Source organism: Carassius gibelio, chromosome A17, assembly GCF_023724105.1.
Source record: "Carassius gibelio isolate Cgi1373 ecotype wild population from Czech Republic chromosome A17, carGib1.2-hapl.c, whole genome shotgun sequence".
NCBI classification, from domain to species: Eukaryota; Metazoa; Chordata; class Actinopteri; order Cypriniformes; family Cyprinidae; genus Carassius; species Carassius gibelio.
This window is the reverse complement of record NC_068387.1, coordinates 14,209,295-14,232,362: the sequence shown is the minus strand read 5'-3', so window position 1 is coordinate 14,232,362 and position 23,068 is coordinate 14,209,295. Positions and strand designations below refer to the sequence as shown.

Genomic DNA, 23,068 nt, shown 5'->3' with positions numbered 1-23,068 from the left:
CACCTAACCCGCACTGGGAGTTTGCAATTTGATAGCACTAAGGCTGTGATTCCACGCATTGTCTCGAGGCTGCTTTTGATAGATAGTGCTTTACAACTGAAGGAGTGATGTCAGGTAACAAGAAGAATTTTGGCACCTGTTGGTAACGTTTTAAGCCTAAAGAAAACTTTTGTTTACTCAATAAAAAAATAAAAAAACTGACGAACCACTAAAGAACATTGGCCTAATATTTAATGAGAAAAAATAACTGATTAATAATAATAATAATAATAACAACTATTATTATTATTATTATTATTATTATTATTATTATTATTATTATTATTATTAAGATAGTTGTTGTTCATTAGCCTGAATGAATGTTATTACATCATGTGTCCCAGGTGGTGTTTCCTTCTTGTGACTAAATACACCAGACTAAACATATTGGTTTAACGCATGTCTTTTATGTGTCACACAATTCTCCAAAAATGGCTTTGGGGTCTGTTATAAGATAGAACAAACTATATTAAAACTCAGACTACCACAATTAATAGTAAAATAATTCGGTTGATAGATATCAATATCAAGCAATATCAAACATAAAACTGCATGATATACGAAACATTTAACATTAGATATGCCCTTGGGGGTTTTAACACTTTAGCAGTAGGCTACCAGATAATAAAAAAGTATCTTAACAGACAATACATTAATAGTAACCAAAAGCTGTCACACCGCTCTCTAACAATTCGGTGACCGCGTATCCTCCAAAGCTTGTATTTCCCCCGTTTTACAGAACTGTTTAAACATTGTGAATACACAACATTCCAGAAACAGACTAGTGCGCGAGAGAATATTGGCAAAATTATGAATTTTAAATCTTTTATTGAGTAAAAGGCTACTAGCACGGGCAGTCTAAGAAATACATTTTCAGAAATAAAACTATTTTAACATTAAATCATTCAAATTAAGCATTTAACAACTTGACTTTCTTATTGATACTTAGACTAAACAGGCCTATGGTGTATCTTAGACGTATTTTGGCAGCTTGTTCCACTGGGGTTAACGTCCAAACGACCAGGAACACAAATAGTCTCTCAGAGGAGACTTGCCCCTCCATTGTGGTTAAAACCCGTATAAAACAAGACGACAATTTACACCAAAAAAAAAAAAAAAAAAAGGATTTAAATGACTGAAACTGCTCGTCTGGTTGTAACTCTTCCCATAGAAATACTACTCACACCTAAGCCTACTTGGCGAATTTGCAAGCCTCAGTCTGATAATACTGAAACAGATAAAAAGTGGATAAGTCGCTCAAATGTGGCGATTTAACTAGTAATAATTCGAAATAATTTTTTCATTGTCTCTGCTTGATATAAAACGTTACTTCATGACTTCTTGTCATAAAAGCTACACGCCTTTAAACACTAGGATCAGTTTAAATGTATCTGGAATAACTAGAATTATGCATACAAAATTCCAGAGAGACCATGAATTAGAAGAATTACATTTGCTTTTAAACAATCCAATTTCATCATGATACAAGTTGTTTGTTTAACTCGACAGCTCCCTTCACGAAGTCGAAAGCTTTATACACACACACACTCATTAAAACGATTATTCACGATCTGTCGAATGTTTTCTTTCACTAAGCAAATATTTTACTACAATAAACAGGGGTATACGAACCCTCTTCCAAAATAGCCTGTTGACCCAAAGACAAAGAAGATTAGCCTACTTGGTCTAATAGCAAAGTACTAAATCTTGCTAAAGGAAAAGTATATTTTGTTAAAAGTGAATAAATAAATAAATAAAACCTATATGAACTATATGACATGGTAACCTACTTTTCTACTCACTATTCTGACAAAAGTGTGATTATTTTTAGATAATTATGTACATTATGATTTTATTGTGTATAAAATATTTAGTTAAAAAACTTTAGTAGGCCTATTGGCTGGTTTTAATTTGACTGTTTTCTGTCGATTTATATTGATACAATAATAATAATGATTAAACATTTTACAGCTTATTTGTGCTTTGTTTCTTTTATTTGTTAAAATATTAGAAATCTGTTTAGTGGTTTAGTTGGAACAAATTTCTGTATTATCTCTTGTGTTTTTTTGTTTTTTTTTCACAGCTTATAAATGATATTACAGTTCATCTTGCCACAGGGAAAACTAAGTTTACGAGAGGCCATGTATTTTGCAAAGATATGAAGTTAATGTCACTCCAGTTCTGCGTCATTCTAGCGCCCTCACTCTGCCTGGCTGGTCTGGCTCATATCACATGAAGAGAGGAAACGTCTTCTGCATACTACAAGTATTGTAATGGTTCAGGGTTGGATCAGCTTCGTTTTACCACACCATTATCTGTGAATTGGCGAAAGGGAATAAGCATTATAACACTGATTTATATCACAAATTCTAACCTGGCCTCTTTATAGGGCTGTATAGTGACTAATACCAAGCAGCATAACTGACTATGATGGTCGCCAAGGAATGTTTTTTTCTTTCTTTCTTTTTTATGCATATACTTATATTTAAGCACAAGCTGTTGCAAGAAATACATAGCAGATTAAAAGTTTGTTGGAATTATACAGGTAGCACTTTTGCACAAGTGCTTTGGTCATAGAGCTCAATTGATTATTTTAAAATCATTTTATGAACATCAAAATGTTTTATCAGTGACATAATTATTTAGCCTATGGTAGCTATAATTTATTTGGGAAACCACGTGCAGGGAAAAAGTACTGCATCGTTCTTGTAGGCTACGTGTTCTTTTTTTATTTACTATTTTGTTTAATGCGTTAATTTTAGCAGGGTACTGCAATATTAGGATGCTGATGTGCTTGCGTGCTGTCCCCAGATCCCCCCGCAGTCTCTCTGTGCCTCGGGTAATAAGCAGAAACCACGCCTTTTGAGTAGCCTGTGACTAAACCCTGCTTACAAGACCTTGTCAAAAGACACAAAGGAAACATAGCTATTATTTCAAGTGCATCGCTTCATTAAGTCTGCATAAACGTCTGTGCAATTCAGTACAAGCGGTTCGTCTTAACTATGGGTCCACAGCGTCGAACCAAAAATTATCCCCTTGCAGATTTCAATTAATGGTGCGATTCTAGGCCTCGTTTCTGCTTCGGGTAGAATTGTTAATTTTTGTGTTGAAAACTCACGCTGTTGACCGGAAGCAGATGCAAACCAATTAAACCCAGAGCAAACAATCACTGCCCAAAGATCATCATTTTGCTGTCACAGATTCCCATTAAAAATGCTTTGATCGTGATGCTACCATCATTTAACATCCACCACATGCAAGATCTGCTTTTAATACACACACACACTCATTAAAACGATTATTCACGATCTGTCGAATGTTTTCTTTCACTAAGCAAATATTTTACTACAATAAACAGGGGTATACGAACCCTCTTCCAAAATAGCCTGTTGACCCAAAGACAAAGAAGATTAGCCTACTTGGTCTAATAGCAAAGTACTAAATCTTGCTAAAGGAAAAGTATATTTTGTTAAAAGTGAATAAATAAATAAATAAAACCTATATGAACTATATGACATGGTAACCTACTTTTCTACTCACTATTCTGACAAAAGTGTGATTATTTTTAGATAATTATGTACATTATGATTTTATTGTGTATAAAATATTTAGTTAAAAAACTTTAGTAGGCCTATTGGCTGGTTTTAATTTGACTGTTTTCTGTCGATTTATATTGATACAATAATAATAATGATTAAACATTTTACAGCTTATTTGTGCTTTGTTTCTTTTATTTGTTAAAATATTAGAAATCTGTTTAGTGGTTTAGTTGGAACAAATTTCTGTATTATCTCTTGTGTTTTTTTGTTTTTTTTTCACAGCTTATAAATGATATTACAGTTCATCTTGCCACAGGGAAAACTAAGTTTACGAGAGGCCATGTATTTTGCAAAGATATGAAGTTAATGTCACTCCAGTTCTGCGTCATTCTAGCGCCCTCACTCTGCCTGGCTGGTCTGGCTCATATCACATGAAGAGAGGAAACGTCTTCTGCATACTACAAGTATTGTAATGGTTCAGGGTTGGATCAGCTTCGTTTTACCACACCATTATCTGTGAATTGGCGAAAGGGAATAAGCATTATAACACTGATTTATATCACAAATTCTAACCTGGCCTCTTTATAGGGCTGTATAGTGACTAATACCAAGCAGCATAACTGACTATGATGGTCGCCAAGGAATGTTTTTTTCTTTCTTTCTTTTTTATGCATATACTTATATTTAAGCACAAGCTGTTGCAAGAAATACATAGCAGATTAAAAGTTTGTTGGAATTATACAGGTAGCACTTTTGCACAAGTGCTTTGGTCATAGAGCTCAATTGATTATTTTAAAATCATTTTATGAACATCAAAATGTTTTATCAGTGACATAATTATTTAGCCTATGGTAGCTATAATTTATTTGGGAAACCACGTGCAGGGAAAAAGTACTGCATCGTTCTTGTAGGCTACGTGTTCTTTTTTTATTTACTATTTTGTTTAATGCGTTAATTTTAGCAGGGTACTGCAATATTAGGATGCTGATGTGCTTGCGTGCTGTCCCCAGATCCCCCCGCAGTCTCTCTGTGCCTCGGGTAATAAGCAGAAACCACGCCTTTTGAGTAGCCTGTGACTAAACCCTGCTTACAAGACCTTGTCAAAAGACACAAAGGAAACATAGCTATTATTTCAAGTGCATCGCTTCATTAAGTCTGCATAAACGTCTGTGCAATTCAGTACAAGCGGTTCGTCTTAACTATGGGTCCACAGCGTCGAACCAAAAATTATCCCCTTGCAGATTTCAATTAATGGTGCGATTCTAGGCCTCGTTTCTGCTTCGGGTAGAATTGTTAATTTTTGTGTTGAAAACTCACGCTGTTGACCGGAAGCAGATGCAAACCAATTAAACCCAGAGCAAACAATCACTGCCCAAAGATCATCATTTTGCTGTCACAGATTCCCATTAAAAATGCTTTGATCGTGATGCTACCATCATTTAACATCCACCACATGCAAGATCTGCTTTTAATACATAGCCTAAACTCTTAGTAATTATTACTTGCATGTCATCAGAGAAATGCGAAATAAAAAGAAGTGTAGAGAACATACTAATATATTTAAATGGATATTCAGACGAAACATTTCGTAAAAGTAGTACATTTAAATTCACATGGTTAATTTTCATCCGTAGCTTTATATGCATCTATATGCATGTATAAATAAGTAGGATACACTTAAAATAAAACATTAAAAATTAAAGCATTTTGCATCTCAGCAAATAGGCTACACCTTAGGCTATAAATAGGTTATTTTTTTCTTTTCTTTTTTTTTTTTGCATGTCTATTAATAAAAAATATTTTTATTATGCTTCTAAATTTGACCTCTTCTTTTTTGCTTTTGTTTTTGAGTGGTCACCCCATTTAACATTTGAGCGATAAGATCTGGCGAGGAGATATTGAGTTCCACCGGTCTATTGTATAAAGCACAGAGGTTATTGCATTACGGTTGGGCACATCCAGCACAATGTCTCTTTTAAAAACATGAACAAATTACTGGACTTCAAGTGTTGAAAGCCAAGTCGTTGCTCTGTACTATTGCAACTAATGACTCTATTGTTAGCTGAAAAACAAGAGCAGATAGTGATTTTCAGGCGTTATGCATTGCTTTGTATGGCCTCTACAACCAGGATACGCTTGTAATAAATGTGTAATAAGCTAAAGAAAAAAAAAATATTTAAGAACACATTAGCATGAAGTAACGCAAAGAATTGGAAGAATTTGATTTTAAGGCAAATTATTCAGGTGGGGTTGTTAGGCCTACGACCTAATATTATTAAATTAGTCTAGCATATCCAATGCCATTGTTTGCTCTTTCTTTTTCCTTATCGCTTAAAAAGTGAAACAGCCAAATATACATTTATAAATAAACTGTGTGTCATTTTTGTCCTCCTTTTCTAAAATAAATATGTACGTTTATGTTTGTAACACATTGCAGGCCGAGGCCTTCAGTTGGGCTAAACCCGCAAACTGTCGCTTAAATGTTTACATGTATGTAAACACACTATGCTAATCAGTATCTTGTAAGACTATAAATGCTAGCTCTTCAAAAAAAGACAAAATGTTCGTAATAAATGTACTTAACCTACTTTTTTTTTATTTTGTTCGGTCAACAGTTTAAGCGACAAACACGGGCATTAGACCACAAAATCACAACAATGGAATTTAAAGACGACATAAACAATCACTCAATATTTTATGAGGCATTTACTCAACACGGGTTACACGTTCGCAAAAGTTAACTTATAATTACAACAGGTATTGACATTTCACTAATTACAAAAAGAATGTGACCTGCATGGTGGTGACCACATACAGTAAGCAAACACATGCTAAAAGCATTCATTTCGTCTTTCCCATTCAGAACCGTCTGTAAAGTTAGGAATACTGAAAAAAAAAATCTATATTTTGTTGATTGATACCCATTCTTTGGTCTACAAAGAAACTGTATTGTTAATATATGCATAAAATGCACTATAGATGCAGTATTCAGTCTGTATTAAAGAACAAAACAACAAGGAGCCACGGTTTTGACGGGCATTGTGCACTTAGAACATATTTATTTCAAAATGAAAATAAAAATTTGTGTTAATTTTTTAAAAATCTCACCCCACCAGTGCGCTCATGACATGATAATACTGCAAACATGACTGGAGGTTGTTCTGTAATCTATTAGATATTTTAACATTTAAAAATTATAGGAAACAAAATCAACCACTATTTAAATAAACATTCTAAAGTAATCATACTGCCTTTCCAAAAAAAAAAAAAAAAAAAAAAAAACTATGCTTCATCCTTTTTTCTTTTTTTACTCTGGTCACATTGCACGTTGCTGACAATGGAATAATAAACAGTTCCGCTACACTTGACGTTTGTATACAGAAATAAATGCATAATAATAATAGTAATAATAATACAAAATACCTGGAATTCGGCTTGCATTGTCTGTTCATTCTCCTTAATTTTTTTATTTGTTTCATTTATAGGCCTATATATTACAGTGTAAATTGGTGAAAAATGTTCACTTACAGTCTGATCCTGTGGATGCTAGTTAGTGTATAAGTGGATTTGATGTTGACCCTTGATTCTGATGTGTGAAGTAGTCAGAAAGTCCGCTGGAAAGTCCGGAGGAAAAACTAGTAAGGGAAGGCCTTAATGAGTCACACGCGAGAGAGGAGGCCGTTTGCGGGGAGGAGGAAGAGACGGCCCTGGAGCTCATGGATGTGCTGCTCTGGGAGCTCATGGATGGGTGAGGGACGTGGGGGAAAAAATAACTGGTCTGGCCCGCCAGTAGGTTCACTGAACACGGATTCAAAGAGTACGTCCCGGAGCAGGGTACGGAGAGCCCACATGGCACTGAGGCGGCCAAAGCGGCCGCTGTGAGATGATGTGTGGCGTACGGAATCTCTCCATTCACGAGTCTGTCAACAGTCAAGCCATTGGAGGCAGGGAAAGAGTGATTGCTCCCCAAACTGTTTTGAGTCAACATTGTGCTATAGGACATTGGGTGACTAGGGTAAGCCGAGGACGTGCCGTTGTAACTCAACGCGCTGCTCGCTCTCGGATGGTGGAGCGAGAGGAACGGAGACATGGGCCAATATAAAGAGCCAGCTCTATCCATAAATGTCAGTCCGGTGGAAGTTAGCCTCGCGCCTCTTTTAAACGCCAGTTTTGCCCTAGAAGTGGTCGATCTGCGCCGAAGTTTGCCCGTCGTGCCGCCAATGAACACGTCGTCGCTGGAGGGGTCAAGCATCCAGTAGTTCCCCTTCCCGGGGTCATCGTAGTGCCGGGGCACTTTAACAAAACATTTGTTCAAACTCAAGTTGTGTCTGATGGAATTCTGCCATCCCTGCTTGTTCTCCCGGTAATACGGGAAATTTTTCATAATGAACTCGTAAATACCGTTAAGGGTTAACCGCTTCTCCGGACTCTGCCGAATAGCCATCATAATCAAAGCGTTGTAGCTAAAAGGAGGTTTCTCGTACTTGCCGTTTTTCTTGTCGCCTTCTTTGCCTCCTTCGCCTTCCTTTGAGTCCCGTTTCTCTTCCTGCTTCTCCTTCTCGTCCGTGCACGAGGAGTCGTGGGATGAATTGTCACTTTTAGCGCAAGTGTTCTCCGACTTTTGCTCCTGTGCTTGGACAGGTAAAGGAGTCTTCTCCTCTTCTTCATGCACCGCTCTGTGCTGTTGGTGTTGGTGGTGGTGATGATGGTGGTTGTCGCTTTGCACGGCTTCGGGAACCAGACTGTTTATACTGAAAGATGATTTAGGAATCATTTTGACTTCTTTCCTTTCTCCCATATCCAACATCACAAGTAAGATAGAGTAGCAACAACCAGCAGCAGTTGGACTTCAAACCTCTTGCTCTGGCAACTCCTCTAATTAAAAAAAACACAACAACTATTTCATGTTCCTTAAAAACACGTCGATATGAGACAGCTAGCTACAATTAATTATGGAGCCACAGACACTAAGCTGTAAAAAAATAGCTTGAACCCTTTTAGAGACTGCAGCCAACCACAGCAGCATAAGTATTAACCGCGCAGCCAATCATTGAGCAGTTCTTAGCGCCTGTTCCAGTGCGTAAGGATACACAAGATCCACCAATGCTCATGCCCAGTCAACAATGGCTCTCTTTTCTCACAGCAAACTCCTAGCAAGAAAACAGTCCACATAACCTTTTTTTTTTTTTTTTTGATAATTGTAGAGTGCTGTTTCAACATATCCATGCGTCCTCAATTTGTTTTCATACCGCAGGGGGGGGAACAAAAAGGGACTCAAAGGTAGCCACAAAAACAGGTACTACTTCCTGTATTGGAAATGCATGGCTTTTAATAAATAGACATGGACCAAAAGCACATAGTTATAACATTAATTGATACTCGGTGAACAGCGACAGTAGGCTATCTATATTTGCAGCGTTTGCATTAAAATGTAAATCCTTTGTGACTATATTTATAAGATGGAGTATATTTATTCGTTCTCGCTTAGGCCTGTCCATCACATTTTAAGTGTTTTTCTTAAAAGCGTCAAGTCCGTATATAGCAGTATACTTACTCGCACGTTTATTTAAACGATTCTGAAAATAAACGAGTATGACGTTCACCCAAAGCGTAATAAAACGCTATAAGCGTCTCCATTCCTATAGCGGATATTAATGTTATAAATAACAATAACCTATCAACAATTATTTTACAAGACAGACAGATGATAAGAACAAGATATAGCATGACAGTCTACTATATATATATACATATACACTATTAATAAATATGATGATAATAATAATAATAATAACACAAGCAGAGGATCATTTCTGGGGTTTTATATTATTAATTTAACGTGATAAACCAGACACATGCTGTCTTTTCATTGCTGTAGCTATTTACAAGGCAGACAACAACCAATGACACTGAATATAGAAGGTCAATTAGTGTGATCAAAGATGTCCGCGTAAGAGGAAATATTGTATTTGAAGAGGATGGAGAGTATCTTTATAAGAATTTAGACAAAACAGGGAGCTCCCAACACAAAATAAATACTTTATATACCAGAACAGTACTATAGCCTAGTTAAGGCCCCTTGTAGCCTTTTTATTAGAAATTCGGAATAGACCTTCAATGCATGATAGTTTAATAATAATAATGTATTAATTAATTAATCTTTTTAAGGACCCAAGAAACGCAAGAATAACCTCGCGGATGCTGACATCAATTAGTTGCTTTATATTTACGGTTGAAGTTTCTCTAATGGAAGGGGTGATATGTGTGTATTTGTGCTGGGGACGTTGCAGGGGGGTTGACTGAACAACAGACACACGCACGGCACACACACATTCACATGTGCAAACAAATCCTACACAGACACACGCAAACAAACAAACAAACAAACAAAACGTACTGGATTCCCACAAGGTGGAATTTTAATAATAAACTCGGGCCTGCATAAACCTATAATTTCATATAAACATTCGAATCAATCAAATGAACATATTACCAAATTCAGCCTATTGCAGTGTAACATAAATAGTACATAAGAAACACAAAATGATACTTTTTTTTTTTTTTTCAAATTTACCTATTTATTTATGTTGTGTTTTTGTATTATTAAATAGCTCTTTATTTTCTGTATTCTAGATGTGACCAAATGCATTAACCTACAACAATATGTAATATATGCGCTATTATTTCACGCCAAAATGTTCAAAGGGAATCAGATTTTATGCAGAACATCCCTAAGGATTACTGGTCGACATTAAGTGTTTGTCGCATAGGATATAATAATTTTTGTTGCACTGCACACATTATTATTGTAATCATACATTAAAGTAGATTTCCAATAAAAACAAAAATATGTCACCAGTTGCACAACCGGCTATAATAATTTAATATATGAAAAAAAAAAATTGTAGTTAGGACATCATTGATTGCATATAGACCAGTTTTATCAACGCATATGCCACATGTTGCTTTTAAAGTAGGCTACTTTGATATAAAGCTATTTCACCCTTCCAAGCCGAAGGGAAAATAACAGTTTGAGCGGGTAAGATTGTGTCTCGATCATGTTAAGTTGTTTTTCTAACATGTTTGAAGCCCACTTTCAGCAATCAAGATGTTAATGTCTCTTTAGTCACTGTCTGACTGTGAACAAAGTGAACAATATGTGTAAGAAAAAATAAAATAAATTCTTTACGCAGATCAAACCGAATTAGACACGGATAATGCACACGTTTTCAAACTCTCATTTGATTACAGTTGTTTCCACACATACCTTTAAGTAGCCTAAGTACATTTAGCCCGTTTTAAACAGCACACAATAATAGCTACTAGGCCTATTAATATATTTTATAGTCCATCTCAAACATGAGGCTTCCGCTGCCACTGCACAGTTCAGTTTGGTTTGCGACCGGCCTTTAAAAACATGTACAATAACAGGCCTGAGCAATATTATCATCATTGGATTAATTACATAAACGTGTGGCATTATTTTATTTGATGTAGTCTAGGGTGTTTTTGATAATTTGTCATAAGAAATATAAATCGGTAAATTTAGTAGCCTACTATTATTTTCCATTAACGCTGGATCATAAGATATCAAAACTATAGCAACGTCTTGTGCTAACAAATTAGAAACGAAAGGAAAGGGGGGTTTATTTTATTTTTTTAGATATTTTAGTATTTATTTATTTACATTGGACCAACCTGAATGCATAAGGTTGGTCCAATGTAAATAAATAAATACTAAATGTATGCTTATATGTATGCATTCAGGTTGGTCCAAATAATAGAAATAGATTTTAATAGATTCTAATATAATATAAAATAATAGCATACAGCAATATACAATAAAATGTTGATGATTCTTTGAGTATGCAGACAGTGTTTGATATTTTCTGAAACGTTTAATGATGTCCTCTAATATTTTTATTTTTGTTATAACCATTCCATTCAACTTTTACCAACAACAGAACGATTGTGTTGATGGGTTGATAAAGTTATTTTTGCATAGTGATGTGGGCTCTTGCTAAAATGACTGAAATGTTCATGAACACGTCGCTTATATAAAAACAGATGTCACTTACCTTGACAAACAAACATACGCCTGTCTTGAAACGAGAACTGATGAACAGGGAAGCAATCCCGCACAAAGTCAGACTGTCTTCTGTAGCTTGTGTCTTTATTAGAGTGCCCTCTAGCGGCCAGGAAATATTACAGCAAATCCTCTCTTTTGCGCTTAGACTTTATTCAACAGATAATGGGGAACAACAACAACAACAAAAAAACATTTTATATTATGTTTTTTTCCTCAATATAACTAATTTAACTTATTTATCTGGATTCCAACAGGCTACTAAATAATTGAACCATCTCACAGGGTCCAAATGACAAACCCCATGCAAAAATGTATCTCAAAATGTATCTCATATATAGAGCCAGCTGGAGAATTAAAGTTAAACTGACTTTTCGTTTTATAAAGCCAAATAAATAGGTAAACTGCTCAATTTTAAGTATGATATAATCTTCCCTCTTCAATCCTATCTTTAAAATGAAATACAATACAATTACAAATCATTATCGTGTTAATTATGCATTGCGGCAACGTAGGGATCATAACTGAAAATTAATGATAATGGACTAATACGTTTTATCTTAAAAATAGTACTAAAGTTTAAAAAGTTGTATTAAATATTAGGTAATAGTAGTGAGAAGTAGCCTAGGCTTATGAATTTTTTTTTTTTTTTTGGCTTTGCTTTTTATATAATTTACACTTACAAGTAAGTGGTAGGCCTGTAACTTAAATGATCAGATGTTTCTAAACTCGAACACGGTGGCTTTTTGTGGGGTGGATTTTCTCAAGGACTGAGAACAATCGTTTATTTATAGTCTGTAGCGCCATCATGTGGTTGGTCAAGTGACAGCATAATTGATGCATAACGAGAAAAGGCTTATAAACAGTCAAATTACTTATTTATATGATCTAACTGTATATAGGTTGCACTATGCACAGTTTCTGATAAACTCATGATAGAACACAGATAATACCATCAGACTTTAATTTGTTTGGAGATACTACAACCATCCAAAGTCTAAATTTATTGAAATAATATTTAATAATATAAATGTAAAAATCGTAGATCGGTAAACACAGTCAGCACAGCTTTTCCTTGCTTTTTTTGTTCTTATTAATTTTAGAACAAAGACACATGCAGCAATTATTGATGACAGTAATATTTGATTGTTTACTCATGTTTCGAAGGCAACAATCATGAAACTTGTTCCATTTTACAAATTTTTACGAAATCCACCCCACAGCATACATCTTCATCAGCACTGCAATCTTTAAATGCAATCATAATTAAGCACAAGATTTTTATTCATATACCAAAAATATATATTCATATAATGAAAAAAAAACTATGATCTGATCGATTTTGGTTTTAGATTTTAGTTTTAATTCTATACACATATTAAACAATTTTTTACAAGGTATCATTGCACATCTGTAATAACCAAAACTTAAAGTTAGATTAGCAGTATTAGTTTTACAGAATATTAATTCGATCAAATAATAACAATAATGTATAAACGGAGCAATTCCAATAGGGTCCTCGCACTGCAGTGCTCGGGCCCTAATAACAGTAGATTTAAATATAAATAGCTATTAAAAGAAGTCAGTTGTCAACTTTCACCAAATCAAAATATTTTTTGAAAAATTTCATAAAGGCACTGCTGTTTACAGACTTGTCCTTGGTTCAATTCTCAAGCTGGTTTTGTGGTGGAGGCGGTGAGGCATACGAGGGAGGCTGGTTCCTCTGTAGACCTCTTTCATTCTTTGTTACACTCACTGAAGAGATCCATTTTTTTAAATTATGTTTTAGAGAAACCATTGAACATCTGATGAGAGATAACTAGATCTTTACCCATCAAAATAACATTAAAAAGAGATTTTCATTTTGATTGACCACATTGTTGCATTTGAAAGTCATTTATGATAACAATCCAGGCCCTGATACTACAGACTAATTATCCTTTAGTACTGAGATTTTACAGAAACACTTTGAGATGCATGATGCATGCAGGTATGGGGACTCACCTGAGTCTTGGCTCTCTCTCCTCTGTCAGGTTAGCGGTGTTTGTTGTAATACATGTGGGGAGGTTTAGGTGGTGGCTCTCTCTCTCTGTGGAGTCACTGTTAATACAAATCCACAGTAAGTGTTAAGCAGAAGCACACACACTGGCACACATAACCGCACAGAAGTACTCAGGCTCTGTTTGTTCTCTCACCCTTTTCCTGGTTCGACTTTGTGGTGGAATCTTGTGTGTCAGATGTGTCGGCTGGCACAGACTCACACTGCTCCGTGCTTTCTCTACTTGCTTTTGTGTTAATTTTGTGTGGGGACAAACATGACAATCAAATGAGCATGTGAGAAAACCTACTGCCCAATAATCTAATTGATTCAGGAGCTGACATAAATATATGTATATGTGTGTGTGTGTGTGTGTAAATGAGACAATTCAAAGACTAATAACAAGATAAAGAAACATCTATTAAAGTGTTCTCTTTATATTCATGTTGGTATATTCATGTTAGTAAAAATAAATATATTTCCATTACACTTCGTTTATTTGTGAATGTACACATCTGAATTATTAATATCAAGAATTATTCGTTCATAAATATTATATTTCTGGGTTGGAGTCATGTGGCATTTTATGACCTGAAGTAGCCTTGCCTTGTCATAAAAAGTCATATTATATTATAAGAGACTTGCTGACCTTGACAGAGCATTCTGGGGGTCTGCAAAGCTCTGCAGTATGTGACCCTGTCTGTCTCAAAATCGAATTATGAGATAACAAGCATCAACATTTCATTTGGATTTTCAACCATTTATTTCACTTGGACTTCAGTCTTTCTCATGGCTTTACTCAGTCAATATTAAAGATATCAAGGTCACATTTTCAAATGATTTTCTTTACATTATGAAGGATGATTTATGTAAAACAGGAAACCACAATACTTCAGCTGGGTTTTTACAGAAAGGGGAGTAACATAATATGATATAATTATAGTTTTTTGTTTTTAAATATTAATAAGCAGTGAAAGTTTTTTTTTTTTAATGAAATTAATACTTTTTTGTTGTTCAGTGTGGATGCAATAAATTGATCAACAGTTTCCAGTGTGTATACTGTTTACAATATCACTGTTTTCTGTTTGGAGCATTGAGAATCATAAGAAATGTTTCTTGAGCAGCAAATCAGTATATTAGATTGATTTCTGAAGGATCATGTTACAATGAAGACTGAAGAGTAATGGCTGCTGAAAATTCAGCTTTGTCATCACAGGAATAAAATACATTTTAGAACGTATTAAAATAGAAAAGAGTTATTTCACAATATTAGTCTTTTTAGTGTATTTATGATCAAAGATACCACCTTGGTAAGAATAAAATATCAAAATTAAAAACATGCACATCACGGAAGCGATGCATTCAAATCACTGATTGTATCAATGTGATCATCGTTTATACGACGTTACATCTGGGATAGTGACCCCCATCACTCAACCTAAGCCAGAGTCAAGCAGATTATAGATTTGTTTTCCTCTGACATGTGAGCAGACGTTCCTTTTACAGTGGCAGGTGGTGTGAATCATACCTCACATGATTTTGAATGTGTTCTCCTTTCTCCTGTAGCAGGGACTGTCTTTACAGACTGCTCCAGCCAGTGTGATGAACGAGTGGCCAACATGTGCAGTTCTGTATTAAATGACATGGATCAAAGAGAAAAATAATCAGAATCCACAACAAAAACATCTCCTTAAATTGATATAATGCCTTTTAATTATTGTCATCATGTGGTGGACTCACAGATGCAGAGTTGTCTACAAAAATAATTGCCTTGTCTGTCTGGATACATAGTTAATTAATGATAAACATAGCACTCTAGAATAGAATAGTGGGTCCTTCTTTCACTAGCGTGTCTAGCCAAGTGTGTGTGACCATGTTGTGTGTGTCGACTCATTCCTCACTGGCGGCGTTTTGGTCTTTAAACAGATTGAGTGTCTCCTCTTCCAGTAGTGCACAGACCGTTTCCCAGTGATCCAAGCCCTGTTCCAAACCAACAGATCAATGTTCCACCATTAAGTGCTCTTACAGAAACAAAACCGCACTATAAACAATGAAGTGGAGCTAAGGATGTCGGAGAAAGCTTTTTAATCAATATCACCACTGGTGTTGGTTGGAAAGCTTACTTTATTTCCTCCTTGCTTCGGTTTAATCCTCCAAGGTATCCTCCGTTATGGCACGTCCTGCTCTGATCAAGAAAAGTACACAAATTACAGACCAAAAAAAGGTGGTATCTAACAAGAAAAGCATTTACCTTGGCACCACCGTAGTCCTTATTCTCCACTTCTAACTCCACTGACCCAAGCGCTCCTCGATGTCACCCAAAGAGCGCTGGAACTGCAACGCCTGGAGGAAAACCACATTATCCACATAAGATGATATTTCAGACCAGCATCAGTAAATCTGAATTGGATTAGTCTGAAAGTCATAAGGGTATGTTGGTGTATCTATTGTGTAAGCGGCACCTCTACAGGATATCATGTAGAATCAAGAAATACATATTTTCAGTGTGCACACTTCTGCCTTGAGCTTGTGTTTTAGCATGCTGTAGCTGATATGTTTGCTGTGGACGTAACTTTTTCTCCTTGCAGTTGCTTAAAAGCTGGTCCCAGCTGTCATCAACATCCTTTACCTTTATATATAATTTAACTTTGTAAAAGACATACTGATGTGCAAAATAAATTGGACTACATACAGTAGGTGAATGTCTTTTTTCCACATTCAGCAGGAGCGGTTTACTTCACACACTGCATCGCTTCCTTCCAGGAATTTCTGCAGCTGTAGAGATTCTTCCAATGCTTTTCATCTGGTTTTGCTAATTTCCGATACTTTGTCCTTCCTTTAAGAAAGGAATTTTACTAAAACAGTACTTCTCAATATTTCTGATCCATAGACCTTTTTGAAAAACAAGTGTGCTTTCTTGTATGAATGCACACTTTTAGTGTACTTCAAATTCGCTGTGTCTGGACCTCACAAGATTCTGTCCAAAACTCTTAACTGAATCTATACGCTCACAGCGAGCATCAATCTCAGCCTGCAATCATTAAATGTTGCTCTAACACAAGTATGGTACCATATAACATTATGTATTAGTATGTACTATGACAAATTAGAAGTCATTTTGAATCAGTGCATCCTATAAAAGAATACATGTCACTGTATTAGTTTTAGCATTATAGTTTGTGCCAGAACAAGAACACAGGAACTGGGAAGTTGAATGATTTAATAACTTTTTAATAACTAAATTTTTTAACTGATTATTATTACTATTATTATTATAATATATTGATAATATTGCAACTAAAGATTGCATATCTTAGTTTGATTTCCTTGTCCAGCTTCACTAAAGCCATGTTGATCTCTTCCTGCTTCTTGCTAGGTTGTCAGACAGATCACAGTGTCTCCTAAACCGATCATTCGTCTCCTTCTCCAGGGCCTGGTTTTACAAATTAGTGCCATTGTCTTCTCTGTAACCCTTCTTGTAAGCTGACTAGCTTCAGTGAGTTACACAAACCCTCACCCTACAGCACATAATGGACCATGAATGGTTTATTTAAAATCTTTTGTACATACAGCAGTTAGTTCATTGGAAGGTGCTGAGTGTTTTTCTATAAAGCCTTTAACCACAATGCAAGCACACACAATAGATTTTGTATAGGACGTGCTACCCACAGTGCACTGATTAATATGGATGAATGTGTTCTTTGTATAACAGCTGTCTATTCTACTCACAGTGCCTCTCTCTTGGATGACTCTGGCCTCCCTCTCCATCTCCTCGTGTCTGCGAATAAGATCCACATCCACTCCACAGCTTTGACCCTGGAGCAACAGCATCTGTGGCCAAAAAAATACATTAAATATTTAATTAAGACTATATGTGACCCTAGACCACAAAATCAGTCTTAAGTCACTGGGGTATATTTTTAGCAATAGCCAAAAAAAAAAAAAAAAAGATATTTTGTAAATTTCCTATCGTATATATATTTAAACCTATTTTTTGGTTGACAGGGACATTGTACGTTAATAAAACATTCCTGTAAATGTACCAGAATTAGCCAGGCTATTTTAGGCTATTTTACATCCGTAGTCCCTGGACAAGATGTAACAAGTCACCTTAAAATAAAAATGTATTAAAAATGCATACAAAAAAAATGTATGATTACAATTAGTAATTAGTACAAATCATACAATCATATGCATTGTTTAGAACTTTATTTGGACAACTTTAAAAGGTGATTTTCACAGTATTTCGATTTTTTTGCACCCTCAGATTCCAGATTTTCAAATAGTTGTATCTTGGCCAAATATTGCCCGATCCTAATAAATCATGCATCAATGGAAAGCTTATTTATTCAGCTTTCAGATGATATATAATTCTCAATTTTGAGAAATTGACCCATATGACTGGTTTTGTGGTCCGGGGTCACATAATAACAACAAATATTTAATTAAATATATTTAAAATGTTATATTGAAAAACTAAGTGTAAAATACATTTTAATTTTCTCTCATATTGGTTTCAAAGCCAAAGTTGGGTTATGTGGTCCAGGGTCACATTTATAAATAACAAAAAAAACAACAACAAATAAATATAGTGTTATCTCTGACTCACTACCGAGCCAGTTTGTGACTTTGGTACAGCGACTAACTGTACCTGCTGGACAGATTCAATGATATTTCCATGGGCCAGAATCTCTGCTTCAAACACCTGATGCTTCTGCAATATCTTCACTTCAGTCTGAAGATTGCTCTATCCATTTTGGAGTCTTCTAGTATTTTATTCACATGGTCTGTGATCCATTCATCTGCCTAAAATCCAAATAAACATCACAAACTAATCAATTTGTTTCTCTTTGTTTAAGTCGCATGGATTGGAAATGTCTAGTACTGTACCTCTGACACATCTCGGTTGAAGATAGCTTTGAGATCTCAAGATCCTCGCTGCGTTTATCCGACAGATCTTTGATGCGCTCCCTCCTCTCCTGGATAGCTTTCAGTTTGTTCTTAATGTTGCCACTTTTTTCTCCCTTTAAATCTTCTGTCTTTAAGCTTTCTGCTAACTCCTGAAGAGCCAGCATCTAAAAGACATGAAAAGACATCCATTCATCTATACTTAGTCTAAAAATGACATTTGTTTGATGCTTCAGGCCATACTGTAGGCTAATGATCAACCCACCTTGTCTTCCTGAGAATTAAGAAGTTTTTTTAAAAGCTTCATGGCGTTTGATCAATGTCTCTACATAATCCACCATTGTTCCTAAATCACTGTTCTCCAACAGGATCTGCAAAGAAACAGATATTGTTAACCTTTGATATACTGTATGCCAGACCAGACATTTCTTACATGTTGACATGTAAATAAAAGTAATCCTGGTAGTTTACAGGAGCACTGACCTCTCGGGAGCTAGTGATCTTTTTCATGTACTCAGTGTCTGTATAAAACACCTGCTCCAGATATGTGTTCTCCAGCCATTTCCGCTAGGAATGCCAGTCATCAGAAATCTTCTCTCTCTCTTCTCTTGCAGAGCTTTCAGATTCTCCTGGATCTGATGGCCACACATGTATTAATGTATTTAGCATTTATATTTATGTCAGTTTATTAAACAAAATTATAGTTTGCAATATTGTAGTTTAAGTCAGACAAAATAAGCTTCTCACCTCTGTAGCGTTAGGTTTGTCATGCTTTAGCAGTTCCTGGCTCATGGATACGGCCTGAACGTATGTCTCCTCACGTGCCACAATCTCAGCCCATAGCTGCTGGTGCTGGAACAACTGCAAATCACAGGTGGCAATACCTTTATCTGTCCTAGGTTTTTGTAGAATTTGTGGCATTCCTCAGATTTACACAGATTTTCTTTACGATCTTCAGATAAATCCTGCAGCTCTTCCCATGATTCTCTGTCATGAAGTGAACTTAAAGTATAATTATCTGTAGACTGTAAAATGATGTAACTTCAGGACTGATATATCACAAACAACTGACACAAATATGAGATTACTGTATTTATTAGTATGTGATATTTTGTTTAGAATCTGTTTTCCTGATCACATGGTGTTTCTAGGGTGAAGCGCCTCTCATGATGATTACTTTTGATGAGTCTGTCAGCCAAATCTTCACAGGTGTGCCTCCTCTCCAGTCCCACCTCCAGCTGCTTTAAGAATACCTCAAATCTCTCACACAGATGCTGTCATGAAACATATCCTGATCACAGACAACATGCATATCTCATACAGGATTAACTTTATGAGTCATATTGAGATGAATTTTAAGGGTTTAAAATAAGAAATTAAGGTTTTGATGGCGAGGACCCCAAAGACATGATCATTTCTAGACTCAGATATGTTTCAAAACAATTAACTGCTTAACACCTTTATCTCCAGATGCCACCTCAGCTTCTCCATATCTTTCAATCTGAAATAATATTACCGTTAATCACAGGCACTAAGCATGAATCGCAAGATAAAGGCTAAACACATCTAACTTTGCGCTCTGAAGTTCAATCTTTTGAATCAGATCAAGGTTCTCCTTGAGCAAGGCTTGAGCAGACGCTCTATTTTCCTTTCCAGGGCTTCTGTGTCCCTCTCAGCCTGGGCTTGTCTGTGTTCCTCAGCCTGTAGGGCTGATGGTGAGCTGCCCACATCAGGCGTGTCAAGCTGGGCTAGCCTATCCTGGAGCTGAGACTGGACATCCTGGCAGGTCTGCAGGAACTATTTCACATCAGCAGAGCTAAGCAGCTCATGATCCATCTCATCCTTAATTTTTGAATGTGTTCCCACCTGGACATGCAAAGAGACACTTCAAGGACACAATAGTGTTTTTAAAAACACAATAGCATGGTGGGATGGTACGGCTGCACAATGCTGATTTTAGCCTTCATACCTGGGGGTTATGATTCCAAGCCTGAGCTGAATCTCTTTTTTCTTGCTGTGCTGTTTTTTCTCAAGCTCCTCTCCAAGCTTGGTAATGTCATCGAGCTGTTTTCAGCCGCTGGCTAGTTTGGTAAGAAACTTCTGTGTATAACATTGAGAAAAAGTGAATGTTTTTAAAGCAAAATAAATCAAGCAAAATGTATTTCTAATAGAGTTACTTCTCCAAGCAACTTTAATTTTGCGTTATTCTGCTTCGCGTGTGTTTTCAGGGCGAACTTACCTCATATTTGGCTTGTACAACCTCTAAGTTGTTGGAGTTGGAGTTTAAAGTGTTGAGGACATTCTCCTTGTCTCCAATCCGGGAATCAAACTCCTCACAGGCATTACAGAACCTATGTAGTCGTGCAGTGTCATCCAGGATCTTATTTTTGGTATTATTCTGGTAGGAGAAAGTGCTATTTAAATGGCTTTACCTGTGCTAAATTATAAAGACGATTGAAATCCCATTCTAGACTGCTTTGTCTGTTCTCTATAGTGTCTTTTTGAAAGTGTGGGTCAGGCAATGATGAGGTAGATATTTCAGCGTTGCCATGCCGCACAGAATGAGTGAGAGGAGGTCGGCTCAATTTCTTTTTTGGACTCTAAGGTTCTCCATTCGTAGGTTCAGGTGGTGCTTTCTGCATTTAATTGCATCAAAAAATAAACAACAGCTGTCAAGTATGCAATTTAATGAGTTTAATGAGAATAAGTTTTCTGAAAGTCGATTTGAGAATGATAAAAAGTCTTACAGAAGATGGCATCTCCGTGATGAATGTGGACGATACTAGTTGCTCATTTCCTCTGCTTTCTTGAAGAAGCAACGTATCACCTTTTTCCCTGCTGACAATTGTCCCTGGTTAATATAGGAACTGAAAAATGGTCAAGGTGATAAGAGAAAGAGAAACTGTTTCATTGCACACACAGACCAGACCAGGAGCATTTATAATTTTTTAGGATTAAAGGATGCGGTTTACCTCTTTATCTGAACCTAACCTTTGCTTGTTCTTGTGGTAAAGCCTTGCTGATGACTTTTCCTTCTTTGTTATCTTTTTTTATTCTTCTCATCTTCACCATCTGATGAATCACTGTAGTGTACCATTCAGCTCTGCTGGGTTTCAGTCTTTTATTGATGAAAATTTTTAAAGCTGTATCCATTAATTTATGCAGTAATTTCTGTGTTTTATACTAGCAATGATTCACATTTATATCACAAATAAACAGTTTTTCACCATTACCCTTCCTGAAGCAACATTAGAAGATTATTCAAACAGACTAAGTGCTGTAATTGTATTGCAAATGTACATAACCGTTAATGGAATATTTTGGTTGTGACTCATTTTAAGAGGAGCAAGTTGGGCAGCACTCTTGCCCTGCTCGCCCAGCCGTTTAACTTCTGAGGCACATGCTTCCATTTCTTTCTCCAGTTTTTGGTGACATCCTTTCCATAATCCTCATCATTGAGAAGTGGTTTGTGGTCATCAAGCCACAGGCTGGCTTCAGTAATGTCTGCAAAATACTGAGGGAAAGGAGGAATGGCACTTGGAACATTTTTACCCCAACCACTGCTTATTCTTTAAGTTTCTGCCATTGTTTCTGAAGAGTGCAAATCCACTTTTGGATGTCTCTCTCATCAGAGTGTCTCCCCCAGTGCAGCTCTTGGCCTCTGGATAAAACCCACCCTTAAATCTACCTATACCACCAAACCTGTCCCTAATCTTACCCATATCCCACCTCAATAGCAGCAAAAGTGTTTTGCAATAAAATATGAATACAGTATGTACACAGTAGTTAAGGCCACTTAATACAAAGTGGGACCAAATATAGATAGACAGATATAATATCTATATTATTTTCCACCTGTAATTCCCTTAGGTTTATAGATATTAACTCGATGTCTCTGAGAACAGCAAATGTATTCACAGCATCTCCAACATGTTCTCTCTGCTGCTGCAGAAGCTGCTGCAAAGCTTTCCATTGGTTCATGATATCCACCTTCCTGTCACATACAAGAAGAAAGCACATATGAACTATTATTGACTACTAAATACTTCCGCACCTATAAAATGTTTTTTACTTTTAAAATGTAGTAATTTTCAACATCCACATTCCTAAGGATGAACAAATGTTAAAAATTGTGTGTTTCTCTTAAGTCCAGCCAATATTGAAACAAAGAAATCATCAAAAAGAAACATAAGAAACTGCATAAATATGAAATGTTATTTCATAGTGCCAGCATTAGTGGAAATGTTTTAACTAGAAATATATTTTTTGACATGTCTTTTCCACTGCATTATAATAGGAGATGAAAAGCAGTCATAGCCTGTATCAGTAATTATATCAGTGATTATAAATCTGCTATTCTCTGCCCCCTCACCTTGCTGTGGTAGTTCTTTTTCTACAACAACAGCCATTTCATTTGAAGTGCGGAAACGTGGTTGTGTATCCTGCCAACGTGTTAAT

The 23,068-nt window shown here is 36.0% G+C and overlaps 1 protein-coding gene across 3 annotated transcripts in view; it reads right to left on the bottom strand.

Moving 5' to 3' along the window:
* Positions 1 to 23,068, bottom strand: part of LOC127933576 (forkhead box protein G1) — a 30,328-nt gene that overhangs the window by 5,673 nt on the left and 1,587 nt on the right. Inside the window, exons 3-22 of one of the 3 annotated variants that reach the window (XM_052530642.1) lie at positions 21,602 to 22,604; positions 21,358 to 21,477; positions 21,043 to 21,246; positions 20,850 to 20,961; positions 20,580 to 20,710; positions 19,358 to 20,476; positions 19,094 to 19,245; positions 18,876 to 18,981; positions 18,593 to 18,777; positions 18,354 to 18,508; positions 17,432 to 17,533; positions 16,276 to 16,538; positions 15,954 to 16,045; positions 15,826 to 15,887; positions 15,443 to 15,682; positions 15,231 to 15,331; positions 13,860 to 13,949; positions 13,669 to 13,764; positions 11,657 to 11,813; positions 7,107 to 8,453 (exon numbers count right to left, since the gene is read on the bottom strand). In XM_052530642.1, coding sequence (XP_052386602.1) covers positions 7,129 to 8,385 — 1,257 coding nt within the window. In that variant the 5' untranslated portion in view covers positions 8,386 to 8,453; positions 11,657 to 11,813; positions 13,669 to 13,764; ... (15 more) ...; positions 21,358 to 21,477; positions 21,602 to 22,604 and the 3' untranslated portion in view covers positions 7,107 to 7,128. Of the gene's footprint in view, positions 1 to 7,106; positions 8,454 to 11,656; positions 11,814 to 13,668; positions 13,765 to 13,859; positions 13,950 to 15,230; positions 15,332 to 15,442; positions 15,683 to 15,825; positions 16,046 to 16,275; positions 16,539 to 17,431; positions 17,534 to 18,353; positions 18,509 to 18,592; positions 18,778 to 18,875; positions 18,982 to 19,093; positions 19,246 to 19,357; positions 20,477 to 20,579; positions 20,711 to 20,849; positions 20,962 to 21,042; positions 21,247 to 21,357; positions 21,478 to 21,601; positions 22,605 to 23,068 lie in introns of all 3 variants that reach the window. The other 2 variants (XM_052530643.1, XM_052530641.1) reach the window with 2 other exon arrangements.